Source organism: Balaenoptera borealis (assembly GCF_965194805.1).
Source record: "Balaenoptera borealis genome assembly, chromosome: 1".
In the NCBI taxonomy this organism is placed as follows: Eukaryota; Metazoa; Chordata; class Mammalia; order Artiodactyla; family Balaenopteridae; genus Balaenoptera; species Balaenoptera borealis.
Window position 1 is genome coordinate 24,888,031 of NC_138860.1, and position 13,364 is coordinate 24,901,394.

The 13,364-nt window shown below is 37.2% G+C and overlaps 1 protein-coding gene across 6 annotated transcripts in view; it reads right to left on the bottom strand.

Annotated features, from left to right (window-relative positions):
• Positions 1-13,364, bottom strand: part of LOC309605026 (serine/threonine-protein kinase MRCK alpha-like) — a 95,509-nt gene that overhangs the window by 60,726 nt on the left and 21,419 nt on the right. For all 6 annotated transcript variants that reach the window (XM_082340279.1, XM_082340278.1, XM_082340277.1 and 3 more), the window contains exons 4-6: positions 4,444-4,549; positions 3,867-4,015; positions 2,297-2,388 (exon numbers count right to left, since the gene is read on the bottom strand). In XM_082340279.1, coding sequence (XP_082196405.1) covers positions 2,297-2,388; positions 3,867-4,015; positions 4,444-4,549 — 347 coding nt within the window. The remainder of the gene's footprint in view (positions 1-2,296; positions 2,389-3,866; positions 4,016-4,443; positions 4,550-13,364) is intronic.

Genomic DNA, 13,364 nt, shown 5'->3' on the forward strand with positions numbered 1-13,364 from the left:
TAACCTTTCCTGTCTGAATCTATTAAAAAGCTGCTCGCAAACTACTGTATTTTAAAACCAATTAATATCACTAACTCCACATACTTAAAAAACTAAAATACATTAGTGTTTCTTGGAATATCACTCAATAGTTAAATTACATCAGACTCCATGAAATACTTGTTTCTTGACTTACTTGAGTTCCTGAATTTCTTTTCCTATACAGTACACTGTAAGAAGCACATTAAATGTTTTGGTACTCTTGAGAAAATTTTTAAAATAGAACCCTCGTTATGCCTGATTTTTCTAAGGTAATTTATCACCAAACAAGGTTTCCTTTTTGAAATACTCTCATCAAGCATATAGTACATATTAATATAAATAATCTTTTATTAAAAAATGCAGTGATACCACAAACTTATTTAATTATGAAAAAACTTTTGCTAAGGCCTCAATCTGATTTCATTTACTGTTTTATTGACAAAAATTGCATGAAATTAAAAAATTTTGTCTGGGAAAAACTAGGGTTGGAGAATGAGGACTCCAAACCCTAGCTTTTCTCAGACAAATTAAAAAAATTTCACGCATACCTCTTGGCTATGGCATTAACTTTAAATACATGATTTCCAAATTAATTCTTAAGATACACATAATGATAAATACTAGGGAGGAAAAGGAGAAACAACCAAAACACATTTTTGATCTCCATATCTTTTAAGGAACTGATATCAACTGATAACAAATTATGTGCTTTTTGAATGACTCTCTAATAGTATACCATAGTTGCCAGATAAGGCAGTATGTTCAGAAATTCATTCCATCAATGAATATTTATTGAAAGCCTTTTATTTGCCAAACCCTGTCTAGATACTGGATATATAATAATAAATAAAGCAGGAAAACAAAATCCTTGTCCTCATTATATAAACATTACATTGTATTATTTAAGTAGACTATTATCTTACAACATATAGTGAAATTTTATTATTCTGCAACGTTCAAATTCCAAATAAAAAGCCATACCCATAGGTTAGTCTGCAATGGGATAAACGATTTCTTCTTTTGCAAGTTTAAATCTACTTTAAAATGATGCAATCAATGCCAATTGGTGTGTTACAGTAAGTCATACTCTTCACTGGTCTCTTTTCTATATAAATTGCCTTTAGGGCCACAGGTCCTCCATGTCTTATATATTCTTTTTGCTCTGCTCACTAAATCATGCAGCTCCTTCCACTCTTCATACATGAAAATTAAGCTTGATTCTCATTTTAGCATGATGCTTTGTACTCCTAATCTGAGTTCCTAATTCACTTTTTCTGGGTTCCTTCCTTCCTTCTTGTTCACTAGGAAATTCAATCAACAAAAATTTATTGAACATCTACTACTTTTAATGGCTTTTTCATGTTAACTCCTTTGTGTGATTACCCTCTTTCCTCCACAATTTTAAAAGCAGATGCGGAGACCCAACCAGCTTTACGTCGCTGTGTGTCATAGGACAGGGAAATGATAAGGCGGCACATAAGTACAACATAGAGCCAATTAACTAGTTCAGTATTCAGTCAGGAATACTGTCAGGAAAATGAATTTCTAACAGCTATATATAAGAGATCCTTTCATTAAGATAATAACATTCTGAATTTTAAAAAATTAAATCTTCACATTCTTAATGCCCATGTTATGGAAAGAACGTTGAAGTTCACGTCATAAAGCTACCAAGCACTCTGAGTTACTTTTTACATTAATGAAAAAATGCTCAAGTAATGTTTTCAAGAAAATGGGAATAAATCCTGGAAAATCCCACAGGGCAAACAATTTGAGTATCAAACATGGAAGAAGACACCGAAATGCCCAAATAATTCTTTGTCATTGAATTGCCTTTCTAATACTGGATTAGGTTAATCTTTAGTTATTTCATACATTATTTCGTCAACTACCCTGAGAGTGAATCCCCTATAACATTTGAGAATAGTATAAAGTATATGATAAAAACAAGTTTTTCCAATCACAAAAATATTGTTCATGATATAGTCCATGGTCCTGAAAAAACAGTCAAATTTATGGCAAAGTGAGTTTTCTGTTAAGAAATCTTTAAACAACGTGTATCAAGTAAAACAAAATGACTCAGGAGACTTGTCTACCAAATATGTGCGTGTGTGTGTGTGTGTGTGTGCGCCATATACACATACATCTATAAATGAGTGCCAGAATTGTGTATGTGAACAATTCTCCTGCCTACACAATAGGCTGATTCTTATATAATAAAATGCATTCATAACAGAACATTAAGTCCTCGTTGATGCAAAACACATTCCCATACCCTTTTCAGATCTAAGCTCTTCAGTGTCCTTTATCAGTTGTTCAATTTCTGATAGTAGTTCCAAGTTCTTCTTCTCTGAATCTTTTAGTTTACTTAAGGGAAAAAAAGGAAAAATGTCATTATTTATATTGTTGGTTAGTGAGCCATCATGTATGTAGTTGAACTTAATTGGTTTAAATGTCAGTCATGATAATGTAGGGAACTGAAAACTACTGCAGGAAGGACAAACCTAGCCTGTCATCTACTCTTGCGTAAATAAAGATTTACTGGAACACAGTCAGGCTCATTCATTTATATGCTGTCTGTGGCTGCTTTTGTACTCAACAGCAGAGTTGAGCAGACAGAAACTATATGGTTTACAAGCCCTAAAGTATTTATTATCTTTCCTTTTATAGAAAAGTTGCTGGCTCTGAGCTACATTATTAAATTAAAAAATGTCATAAAATCAAAGGTTAATTTTAGAATTCTGTTAGACTTCTTTCGTAGAGAACCATGAAAGTGACTAAATATATAATTTTCAGTTTGACTCACATTCCTGATTTATGAACAAATGTGTAAATTTATATGTCCTAAGCATAAGCAGAAAGATCACATTTATTCCAAATTACGATACAGAGAATGACATTTAGCAGTTCTTTACGTTGGGATCAATTCATATTATCCAAAAACAATTTTTTTCCATTTTCAATGTTACACTAGCACATTTCAGTAAAGCATAATTAATTTATGATTGGATAATTCATAGCAAGAATTTATAATTCAACTGGGGTGCTTCATACCATTAAAAACCGCATTTATGGGACTGTATTTCTTTTCATGACTGAATGCCTTTGCAACATTTAGTATTCTGAGCACCAAATGGATTTTTCTATTTATATTTTGATTTGTAACATGAACTTTCTACTGTCCCTCTGTATCACCTTATTCCTCTATAACTTATTCTTGAACCAATCTAATTACGAGTTTCCTTTTATCATTTATTTATTCTGAGTATGATTTATTCTACTGTTGTGGTAAGAATGGAGGGAATGTATCCATTAGCTAACTGTCCTGGACCTGTGGGCGATACACTTTTTTTAATACATAACATGAAAGAAAGGATAATTTAAGTATATTCTACCTTTATGAAATTTACCATCACTCGAAACTTCATGTGTAAAAAGATCTATGGTAGAGGCCAGAATTTTCAGATGACTATATTTTGTTCTGACTCTATGCTGCAATTTTAGACTAATGTGCTATTCTTGAACAAAAGATTATTTTGGATTTAATGGAATAAAATTTGAGAGTGAATTTTACAAATAAGGGGATAAGTAAATAACAGAATATTAATTAGTACTATTAATTCCACTTTAAGGACAAGTCAGATAGAAACAAAGCTGTATTAAAATTGCATCACTGCACACAAGGCCTAAAATCATCAATTCATTTTCAAATATTCATAGTTTTTTTCTGGTCATCACTTAAAAAAAAAAGGGGGTAGGTAGGAAACTAAACGTGTAACTTCTCTCCAGATACTTTTGGACCAAATTAGAAATCACTCTAGTGGGACTATATTATTCAGTCTTACCGTTCTGTTATGATGTTAGACGCTTTAACTTTATTCAGCTCTTCTTGGATGGCCTGCTTAGCTCTTATTTCTGCATCCAGAGCTGACTGCAACTCCAGTCTAGCCGACATATCCAGTTTTGCAAAACGACGCATTTTCCAGGGCATATCCTATGAAATAATATGACTGAGGTTTTAGCTCCATTCGATTTTATTTTTAACATTTAAATTTAGTAATATAAGTGAATTTGGAAACTACTTAAAAGAACTATCTTTCCCTAATTAAAGAATTAAAGAGAACTATTACTTGTGAAAATATATTATTTTTCATTAAATTCAGAAATAACTGTAGACTCACATTATAAATGCATTTATTTTTTATGGTTATTACCATTAATGGCTAGCCACACAAATTATAGTTAAGCAGCTATGTATTATAATTTCCTAAACTGGAAAAACATTGAATGATTTCTCATGAAAATCTTTACAGTAGGCAAAGCCTAGACAAACTGATGTAAGCACTCAGATTTATTACAGTGTTTTCTGAGCCTTCCCACCGACTAATATAATAAGCCTGCTTGCTAAATGGCAGAGCTTACTGTTGCTCGGGTACCCAAGCTGGAGTTTCTTAAAGCTTCCAATTCTTCAGTCATTTTAGAAGCTAAGGCCTGAAGATATCCTCGTGCATCCTTTTCATCACTGACCCTAGAATATATGCAAATAAAGACAGAGATCAAGTACCAAAGTAAAATAGAAAACTTCAGTGAGATATATATTATTTTAAAGCATCATAAAGAAATAAGTGAAAAGTGACAGAAATTTGAAGATGTTCTTAATATCTTCTTTTAAAGGTCTACCACAGTACTACTATCTGTCAAAAAGTGGGAAATGGTTTACTGAACTGTTCAGTTATTTACAGATAAAGGTGGCCACGTTTAGGAAGGTCCAAATTATACATATCTGATAAATCAGTAAAACTCACCCTTGAGCCACGGAATTAATACTCTTTTAATCTAACATTAAACATACACACACACACACACACACACATACACTCACATGACTTCTAAAGAATAAGATTTCTTATTAATTAGATTCCATTTTTTATCTAATGAAAACACAATACACCCTTCTTAAAACTGAAGTACACTAAATTTAGAAAGTTTAAAGTATAATATTCTGTAAAAAAAAAATTCTGTGTTGTAATAAAGCTCTCTTGTTTTCTAAAGTGGTCAATGATATAACAAAGAGAAAAGATTAAAGTCTACTGAAACTCAGTTTCTACACCCCCCCGCCCCCGCCCCCGCCCCGCCCCAGCAGCGCCCCAAGGCACGTGGGATCTTAGTTCCCGGACCAGGGATCAAACCAGGGCCCCCAGCAGTGGAAGCAGGGGAAGCGTGGAGTCCTAAACACTGGCCAGCCAGGGAATTCCCGAAACTCAGTTTCTATTTACTATTTTAAGGCTATCTTGCTGATGTAATTATATGATTTTAGAGAGAAATGTTTTCAAATTCTATTCAATAAAATTCAGGTCATTGAATAGCCATGAGGAAAGTATATTTCAGGTAAATCAATATGTATCTGTGATGCATACAGCAGACAAGTTTAAATCTTGAGGCTTGATTCAGCATCTGTTACAATTTAAACTCCTGAGGAGTTAAATTCATTTGTCTACCTACATATCACTCCATATCTACATCTTAAAGAGGCCCTTTAAAAGGGGTTTGATCCCTTCTTCTCTCAGATGGGAAAGTGCTTTGGAGGACAATCAAAAGAATAAAGGAGCAAATAAAATCACTGTTAAGAAGTTGCCCACTCTAGTGATAGTAACATATTTGTAGGCTCTACATACATGTATATATGTTCATAGCCTTTTAAAGTGGCTTAAGAAAATATTAAGAAAGTTTGTGTACTTGGATGCTGTTTCCTTCTAAAATTCTTTAACTTTCGACACCACAAGTGACCACAATCTTTTAATTTAATCACCTAATCTATAACAAAAAGAATAAATATAGATGGGGGAAGATTGTTTTTCCTCCAAAGACATTTTTTATTTTCCTCTAAAGACACTCACAGAGTAGCAATTAAGAAAACTATACTACCATTTAACCAGGCTAATAGGCCTCAGCCAGTGCTGGTTTAGTATCTATCATAGCTCAGAGATCTTGGCTTATGCACATTTCCAGGAACCTATGAAATCCAGTGTGTTTTATTCACTTTGGAAATCAAATAACTTCATGTAAATTGCTATAATGTTGTTTGAAATATTATATAAAAAACAATACCTTCTAACTTTGCTGTTTATTTACATCTTGAATACACTCATATTCCCTTACCACAGTGGTCTTCCACTAATTCTCAACTTTTGATTAAACCTATGTCTATTTTTCCTGGCTACAAAAAATTACTGATGGGAAGGGTGATGAAAAAAGAAAAAAAAAAAGACTCGGTCAACTACACCCTAATGCCATTTAAGTTCCACTAGGCCCTAGGTCTTGCACAACAATTCCTTTTCATAATCATTGTCTACTTCCAACCTAAATCTTAAAAACATTGCACTTTCCCCAGCCCCAACACCATCTCTTGCCGCTTCCTTCTAGGCCATCTGGTTAAGCTTACACTACTCATTCTCTTAACTTTTTTTCTTTTAAACAGTTTTAGGAGGAGCTTCAAGATGGCAGAAGAGTAAGACGTGGAGATCACCTTCCTCCCCACAGATACATCTGAAATACATCTACATGTGAAACAACTCCTACAGAACACCTACCGAACGCTAGCAGAAGACCTCAGACCTCCCAAAAGGCAAGAAACTCCCCACGTACCTGGGTAGGGCAAAAGAAAAAAGAAAACACAGAGACAAAAGAATAGGGACGGGACCTGCACCTCTGGGAGGGAGCTGTGAAGGAGGAAAGGTTTCCACACACTAGGCAGCCCCTTCGCGGGCTGAGACTGCGGGGGGCGGAGGGGGGAAGCTTCGGAGCCGCGGAGGAGAGCACGGCCACAGGGGTGCGGAGGGCAAAGCAGAGAAATTCCCGCACAGAGGATCGGCGCCGAGCAGCACTCACCAGCCCGAGGCTTGTCTGCTCACCCGCTGGGACGTGCGGTGGCTGGGAGCTGAGGCTCGGGCTCCGGAGGTCAGATCCCAGGGAGGGGACTGGGGTTGGCTGCGTGAACACAGCCTGAAGGGGCTAGTGCGCCATGGCTAGCTGGGAGGGAGTCCGGGAAAAGGTCGGGAGCTGCCGAACAGGCAAGAGACTTTTTCTTGCCTCTTTGTTTCCTGGTGTGTGAGGAGAGGGGATTAAGAGCACCGCTTAAAGGAGCTCCAGAGACGGGAGCGAGCCACGGCTGTCAGCGCGGACCCCAGAGACGGGCATGAGACGCTAAGCCTGCTGCTGCCGCCACCAAAAAGCCTGTGTGCAAGCACAGGGCACTGTCCACACCGCCCCTCCCGGGAGCCTGTGCAGCCCGCCACTGCCAGGGTCCCGTGATCCAGGGACAACTTCCCTGGGAGAACGCACGGCACGCCTCAGGCTGGTGCAACGTCATGCCAGCCTCTGCCGCCGCAGGCTCGCCGCACATCCGTACCCCTCCCTCCCCGCGGCCTGAGTGAGCCAGAGCCACCGAATCAGCTGCTCCTTTAACCCCGTCCTGTCTGAGCAAAGAACAGACGCCCTCATGTGACCTACACGCAGATGTGGGTCCAATCCAAAGCTGAACCCCAGGAGCTGTGTGAACAAAGAAGAGAAAGGGAAATCTCTCCCAGCAGCCTCAGGAGCAGCGGATTATATCTCCACAATCAACTTGATGTACCCTGCATCTGTGGAATACCTGCATAGACAATGAATCATCCCAAATTGAAGAGGTGGACTTCGGGAGCAACGATATATATATATTTTTTCCCTTTTTCTCTTTTTGTGAATGTGTATGTGTATGCTTCTGTGTGTGATTTTGTCTGTATAGCTTTGCTTTTACCATTTGTCCTAGGGTTCTGTCTTTTTTTTTTTTTTTAGCATAGGGTTTAGCACTTGTTATCATTGGTGGATTTGTTTTTTGGTTTGGTTGCTCTCTTCTTTCTTTCTTTTTTTTACTACCTTAAAAAATTTTTTTTAATAATTATTTTTATTTTTTACTTTAATAACTTTATTTTATTTTATTTTAGCTTCTTTCTTTCTTTCTTTTTTTCCTCCCTTTTACTCTGAGCCATGTGGAAGACAGGCTCTTGCTGCTCCAGCCAGGCGTCAGGGCTGTGCCTTTGAGGTGGGAGAGCCAAGTTCAGGACACTGGTCCACAAGAGACCTCCCTGCTCCACGTAATATCAAACGGCGAAAATCTCCCAGAGATCTCCATCTCAACGCCAAGACCCAGCTCCACTCAACGACCAGCAAGCTACAGTGCTGGACACCCTATGACAAACAACTAGCAAGACAGGAACACAACCCCATCCATTAGCAGAGAGGCTGCCTAAAATCATAATAAGGCCACAGACACCCCAAAACACACCACCAGATGTGGACCTGCCCACCAGAAAGACAAGATCCAGCCTCATCCACCAGAACACAAGCACTAGTCCCCTCCATCAGGAAGCCTACACAACCCACAGAACCAACCTTAGCCACTGGGGACAGACACCAAAAACAAGGGGAACTACAAACCTGCAGCCTGCGAAAAGGAGACCCCAAACACAGTAAGTTAAGCAAAATGAGAAGACAGAGAAACACACCGCAGATGAAGGAGCAAGGCAAAAACCCACCAGACCTAACAAATGAAGAGGAAATAGGCAGTCTACCTGTAAAAGAATTCAGAATAATGATAGTAAAGATGATCCAAAATCGTGGAAATAGAATGGAGAAAATACAAGAAACGGTTAACAAGGAATTAGAAGAATTAAAGAACAAAAAAACAGTGATGAACAACACAATAAATGAAATTAAAAATTCTCTAGAAGGGATCAATAGCAGAATAACTGAGGCAGAAGAACGGTAAGTGACCTGGAAGATAAAATAGTGGAAATAACTACTGCAGAGCAGAATAAAGAAAAAAGAATGAAAAGAATTGAGGACAGTCTCAGAGACCTCTGGGACAACATTAAATGCACCAACATTCGAATTACAGGGGTCCCAGAAGAAGAAGAGAAAAAAAAGGGACTGAGAAAATATTTGAAGAGATTATAGTTGAAAACGTCCCTAATCTGGGAAAGGAAATAGTTAATCAAGTCGAGGAAGCACAGAGAGTCCCATACAAGATAAATGCAAGGAGAAACACACCAAGACACATATTAATCAAACTATCAAAAATTAAATACACAGAAAAAATATTAAAAGCAGCAAGGGAAAAACAACAAATAACACACAAGGAAATCCCCATAAGGTTAACAGCTGATCTTTCAGCAGAAACTCTGCAAGCCAGAAGGGAGTGGCAGGACATATTTAAAGTGATGAAGGAGAAAAACCTATAACCAAGATTACTCTACACAGCAAGGATCTCATTCAGATTTGACAGAGAAATTAAAAGCTTTACAGACAAGCAAAAGCTAAGAGAATTCAGCACCACCAAACCAGCTTTCCAGCAAACACTAAAGGAACTTCTCTAGGCAGGAAACAGAAGAGAAGGAAAAGACCTACAATAACAAACCCAGAACAATTAAGAAAATGGTAATAGGAACATACATATCGATAATTACCTTAAATGTAAATGGATTAAATGCTCCAACCGAAAGACACAGACTGGCTAAATGGATACAAAAACAAGACCCATATATATGCTGTCTACAACAGACCCACTTCAGACCTAGGGACACATACAGACTGAAAGTGAAGGGATGGAAAAAGATATTCCATGCAAATGGAAATCAAAAGAAAGCTGGAGTAGCAATTCTCATATCAGGCAAAATAGACTTTAAAATGAAGACTATTCCAACATAGCAGCACCTCAATACATAATGCAAATACTAACAGCCATAAAAGGGGAAATCAACAGTAACACAATCATAGTAGGGGACTTTAACACCCCACTTTCACCCATGGACAGATCATCCAAAATGAAAATAAATAAGGAAACACAAGCTTTAAATGATACACTAAAGAAGATGGACTTAATTGATATTTATAGGACATTCCATCCAAAACCAACAAGTGCTCATGGAACATTCTCCAGGATAGATCATATCTTGGGTCAGAAACCAAGCCTTGGTAAATTTAAGAAAATTGAAATCATATCAAGTATCTTTTCCAACCACAATGCTATGAGACTAGATATCAATTACAGGAAAAAATCTGTAAAAAATACAAACACATGGAGGCTAAACAATACACTACTTACTAACCAAGAGATCACTGAAGAAATCAAAGAAGAAATCAAAAAATACCTAAAAACAAATGACAATGAAAACACGATGACACAAAACCTATGGGATGCAGCAAAAGCAGTTCTAAGAGGGAAGTTTATAGAAATACAATCCTATCTTAAGAAACAAGAAACACCTCAAACAAACATCCTAACCTTACACCTAAAGCATTAGAGAAAGAAGAACAAAAAAACCCCCAAAGTTAGCAGAAGGAAAGAAATCATAAATATCAGATCTGAAATAAATGAAAAAGAAATGAAGGAAATGATAGCAAAGATCAGTAAAACTACAAGCTGGTTCTTCGAGAAGATAAACAAAATTGATAAACCATTAGCCAGACTCATCAAGAAAAAAAGGGAGACGACTCAAATGAATAGAATTCAAAATGAAAAAGGAGAAGTAACAACTGACACTGCAGAAATACAAAGGATCATGAGAGATTACTACAAGTGACTATATGTCAATAAAATGGAGAACCTGGAAGAAATGGACATATTCTTAGAAATGCACAACCTTCGGAGACTGAACCAGGAAGAAATATAAAATATAAACAGACTAATCACAAGCACTGAAATTGAAACTGTGATTAAAAACCTTCCAACGAACAAAAGCCCAGGACCAGATGGCTTCACAGGCGAATTCTATCAAACACTGATCCTTCTCAAACTCTTCCAAAATATAGCAGAGGGAGGAACACTCCCAAACTCATTCTATGAGGCCACCATCACCCTGATACCAAAACCAGACAAAGATGTCACAAAGAAAGAAAACTACAGGCCAATATCACTGATGAACATAGATGCAAAAATCCTCAACAAAATACTCGCAAACAGAATCCAACAGCACATTAAAAGGATCATACACCATGATCAAGTGGGGTTTATCCCAGGAATGCAAGGATTCTTCAATATACGCAAATCAATCAATGTGCTACACCATATTAACAAACTGAAGGAGAAAAACAATATGATCATCTCAATAGATGCAGAGAAAGCTTTCGGCAAAATTCAACAAACATTTATGATAAAAACCCTCCAGAAAGTAGGCATAGAGGGAACTTTCCTCAACATAATAAAGGCCATATATGACAAACCCACAGCCAACATCATCCTCAATGGTGAAAAACTGAAACCATTTCCTCTAAGATCAGGAACAAGACAAGGTTGCCCACTCTCACCATTATTATTCAACAGAATTTTGCAAGTTTTAGCCACAGCAATCAGAGAAGAAAAAGAAATAAAAGGAATCCAAGTCGGAAAAGAAGTAAAGCTGTCACTGTTTGCAGATGACATGATAGTATACATTGAGAATCCTAAAGATGCTACCAGAAAACTACTAGAGCTAATCAATGAATTTGGTAAAGTAGCAGGTTACAAAATTAATGCACAGAAATCTGTTGCATTCCTATACACTAATGATGAAAAATCTGAAAGAGAAATTAAGGAAACACTCCCATGTACGATTGCAACAAAAAGAATAAAATACCTAGGAATAAACTTACCTAAGGAGACAAAAGACCTGTATGCAGAAAATTATAGGACACTGATGAAAGAAATTAAAGATGATACAAATAGATGGAGAGATATACCATGTTGTTGGGTTGGAAGAATCAACATTATGAAAATGACTATACTACCCAAAGCAATCTACAGATTCAATGCAATCCCTATCACACTACCACTGGCATTTTTCACAGAACTAGAACAAAAAATTTCACAATTTGTATGGAAACACAAAAGACCCCAAATAGCCAAAGCAATCTTGAGAAAGAAAAACGGAGCTGGAGGAATCAGGCTCCCTGACTCCAGACTATACTACAAAGCTACAGTAATCAAGACAGTTTGGTACTGGCACAAAAAGAGAAATATAGATCAATGGAACAGGACAGAAAGCCCAGAGATAAACCCACACACATATGGTCACCTTATCTTTGATAAAGGAGGCAAGAGTATACAATGGAGAAAAGACAGCCTCTTCAGTAAGTGGTGCTGGGAAAACTGGACAGCTACATGTAATAGAATGAAATTAGAACACTCCCTAACACCATACATAAAAATACACTCAAAATGGATTAAAGGCCTAAATGTAAGGCCAGACAGTATCAAACTCTTAGAGGAAAACATAGGCAGAACACTCTATGCTATAAATCACAGCAAGATCCTTTTGGACCCAGCTCCTAGAGAAATGGAAATAAAAACAAAAATAAACAAATGGGACCTAATGAAACTTAAAAGCTTTTGCACAGCAAAGGAAACCATAAACAAGACAAAAAGACAACCCTCAGAATGGGAGAAAATATTTGCAAATGAAGCCACTGACAAAGGATTAATCTCCAACATTTACAAGCAGCTCATGCAGCTCAATATCAAAAAAACCACCCAATCCAAAAATGGGCAGAAGACTTAAATAGACATTTCTCCAAAGAAGATATACAGATTGCGAAAAAACACATGAAAGAATGCTCAACATCATTAATCATTAGAGAAATGCAAATCAAAACTACAATGCGATATCATCTCACACCGGTCAGAATGGCCATCATCAAAAAATCTACAAACAATAAATGCTGGAGAGGGTGCGGAGAAAAGGGAACTCTCTTGCACTGTTGGTGGGAAGGTAAATCGATACAGCCACTATGGAGAACAGTATGGAGGTTCCTTATAAAACTAAAAATAGAACTACCATACGACCCAGCAATCCCACTACTGGGCATATACCTTGAGAAAACCATAATTCAAAAAGAGCCATGTACCAAAATGTTCATCGCAGCTCTATTTACAATAGCCAAGACATGGAAGCAACCTAAGTGTCCATCAACAGATGAATGGATAAAGAAGATGTGGTACATATATACAATGGAATATTACTCAGCCATAAAAAGAAACGAAATTGAGTTATTTGTAGTGAGGTGGATGGACCTAGAGTTTGTCATATGGAGTGAAGTAAGTCAGACAGAGAAAAACAAATACTGTATGCTAACACATATATATGGAATCTAAAAAAAAAAAAAATGGTCATGAAGAACCTAGGGGCAAGATGGGAATAAAGACACAGACCTACTAGAGAATGGAGTTGAGGATACGGGGAGGGCGAAGGGTAGGCTGGGACAAAGTGAGAGAGTGGCATGGACATACCACTACCAAACGTTAAATAGATAGCTAGTGGGAAGCAGCCGCA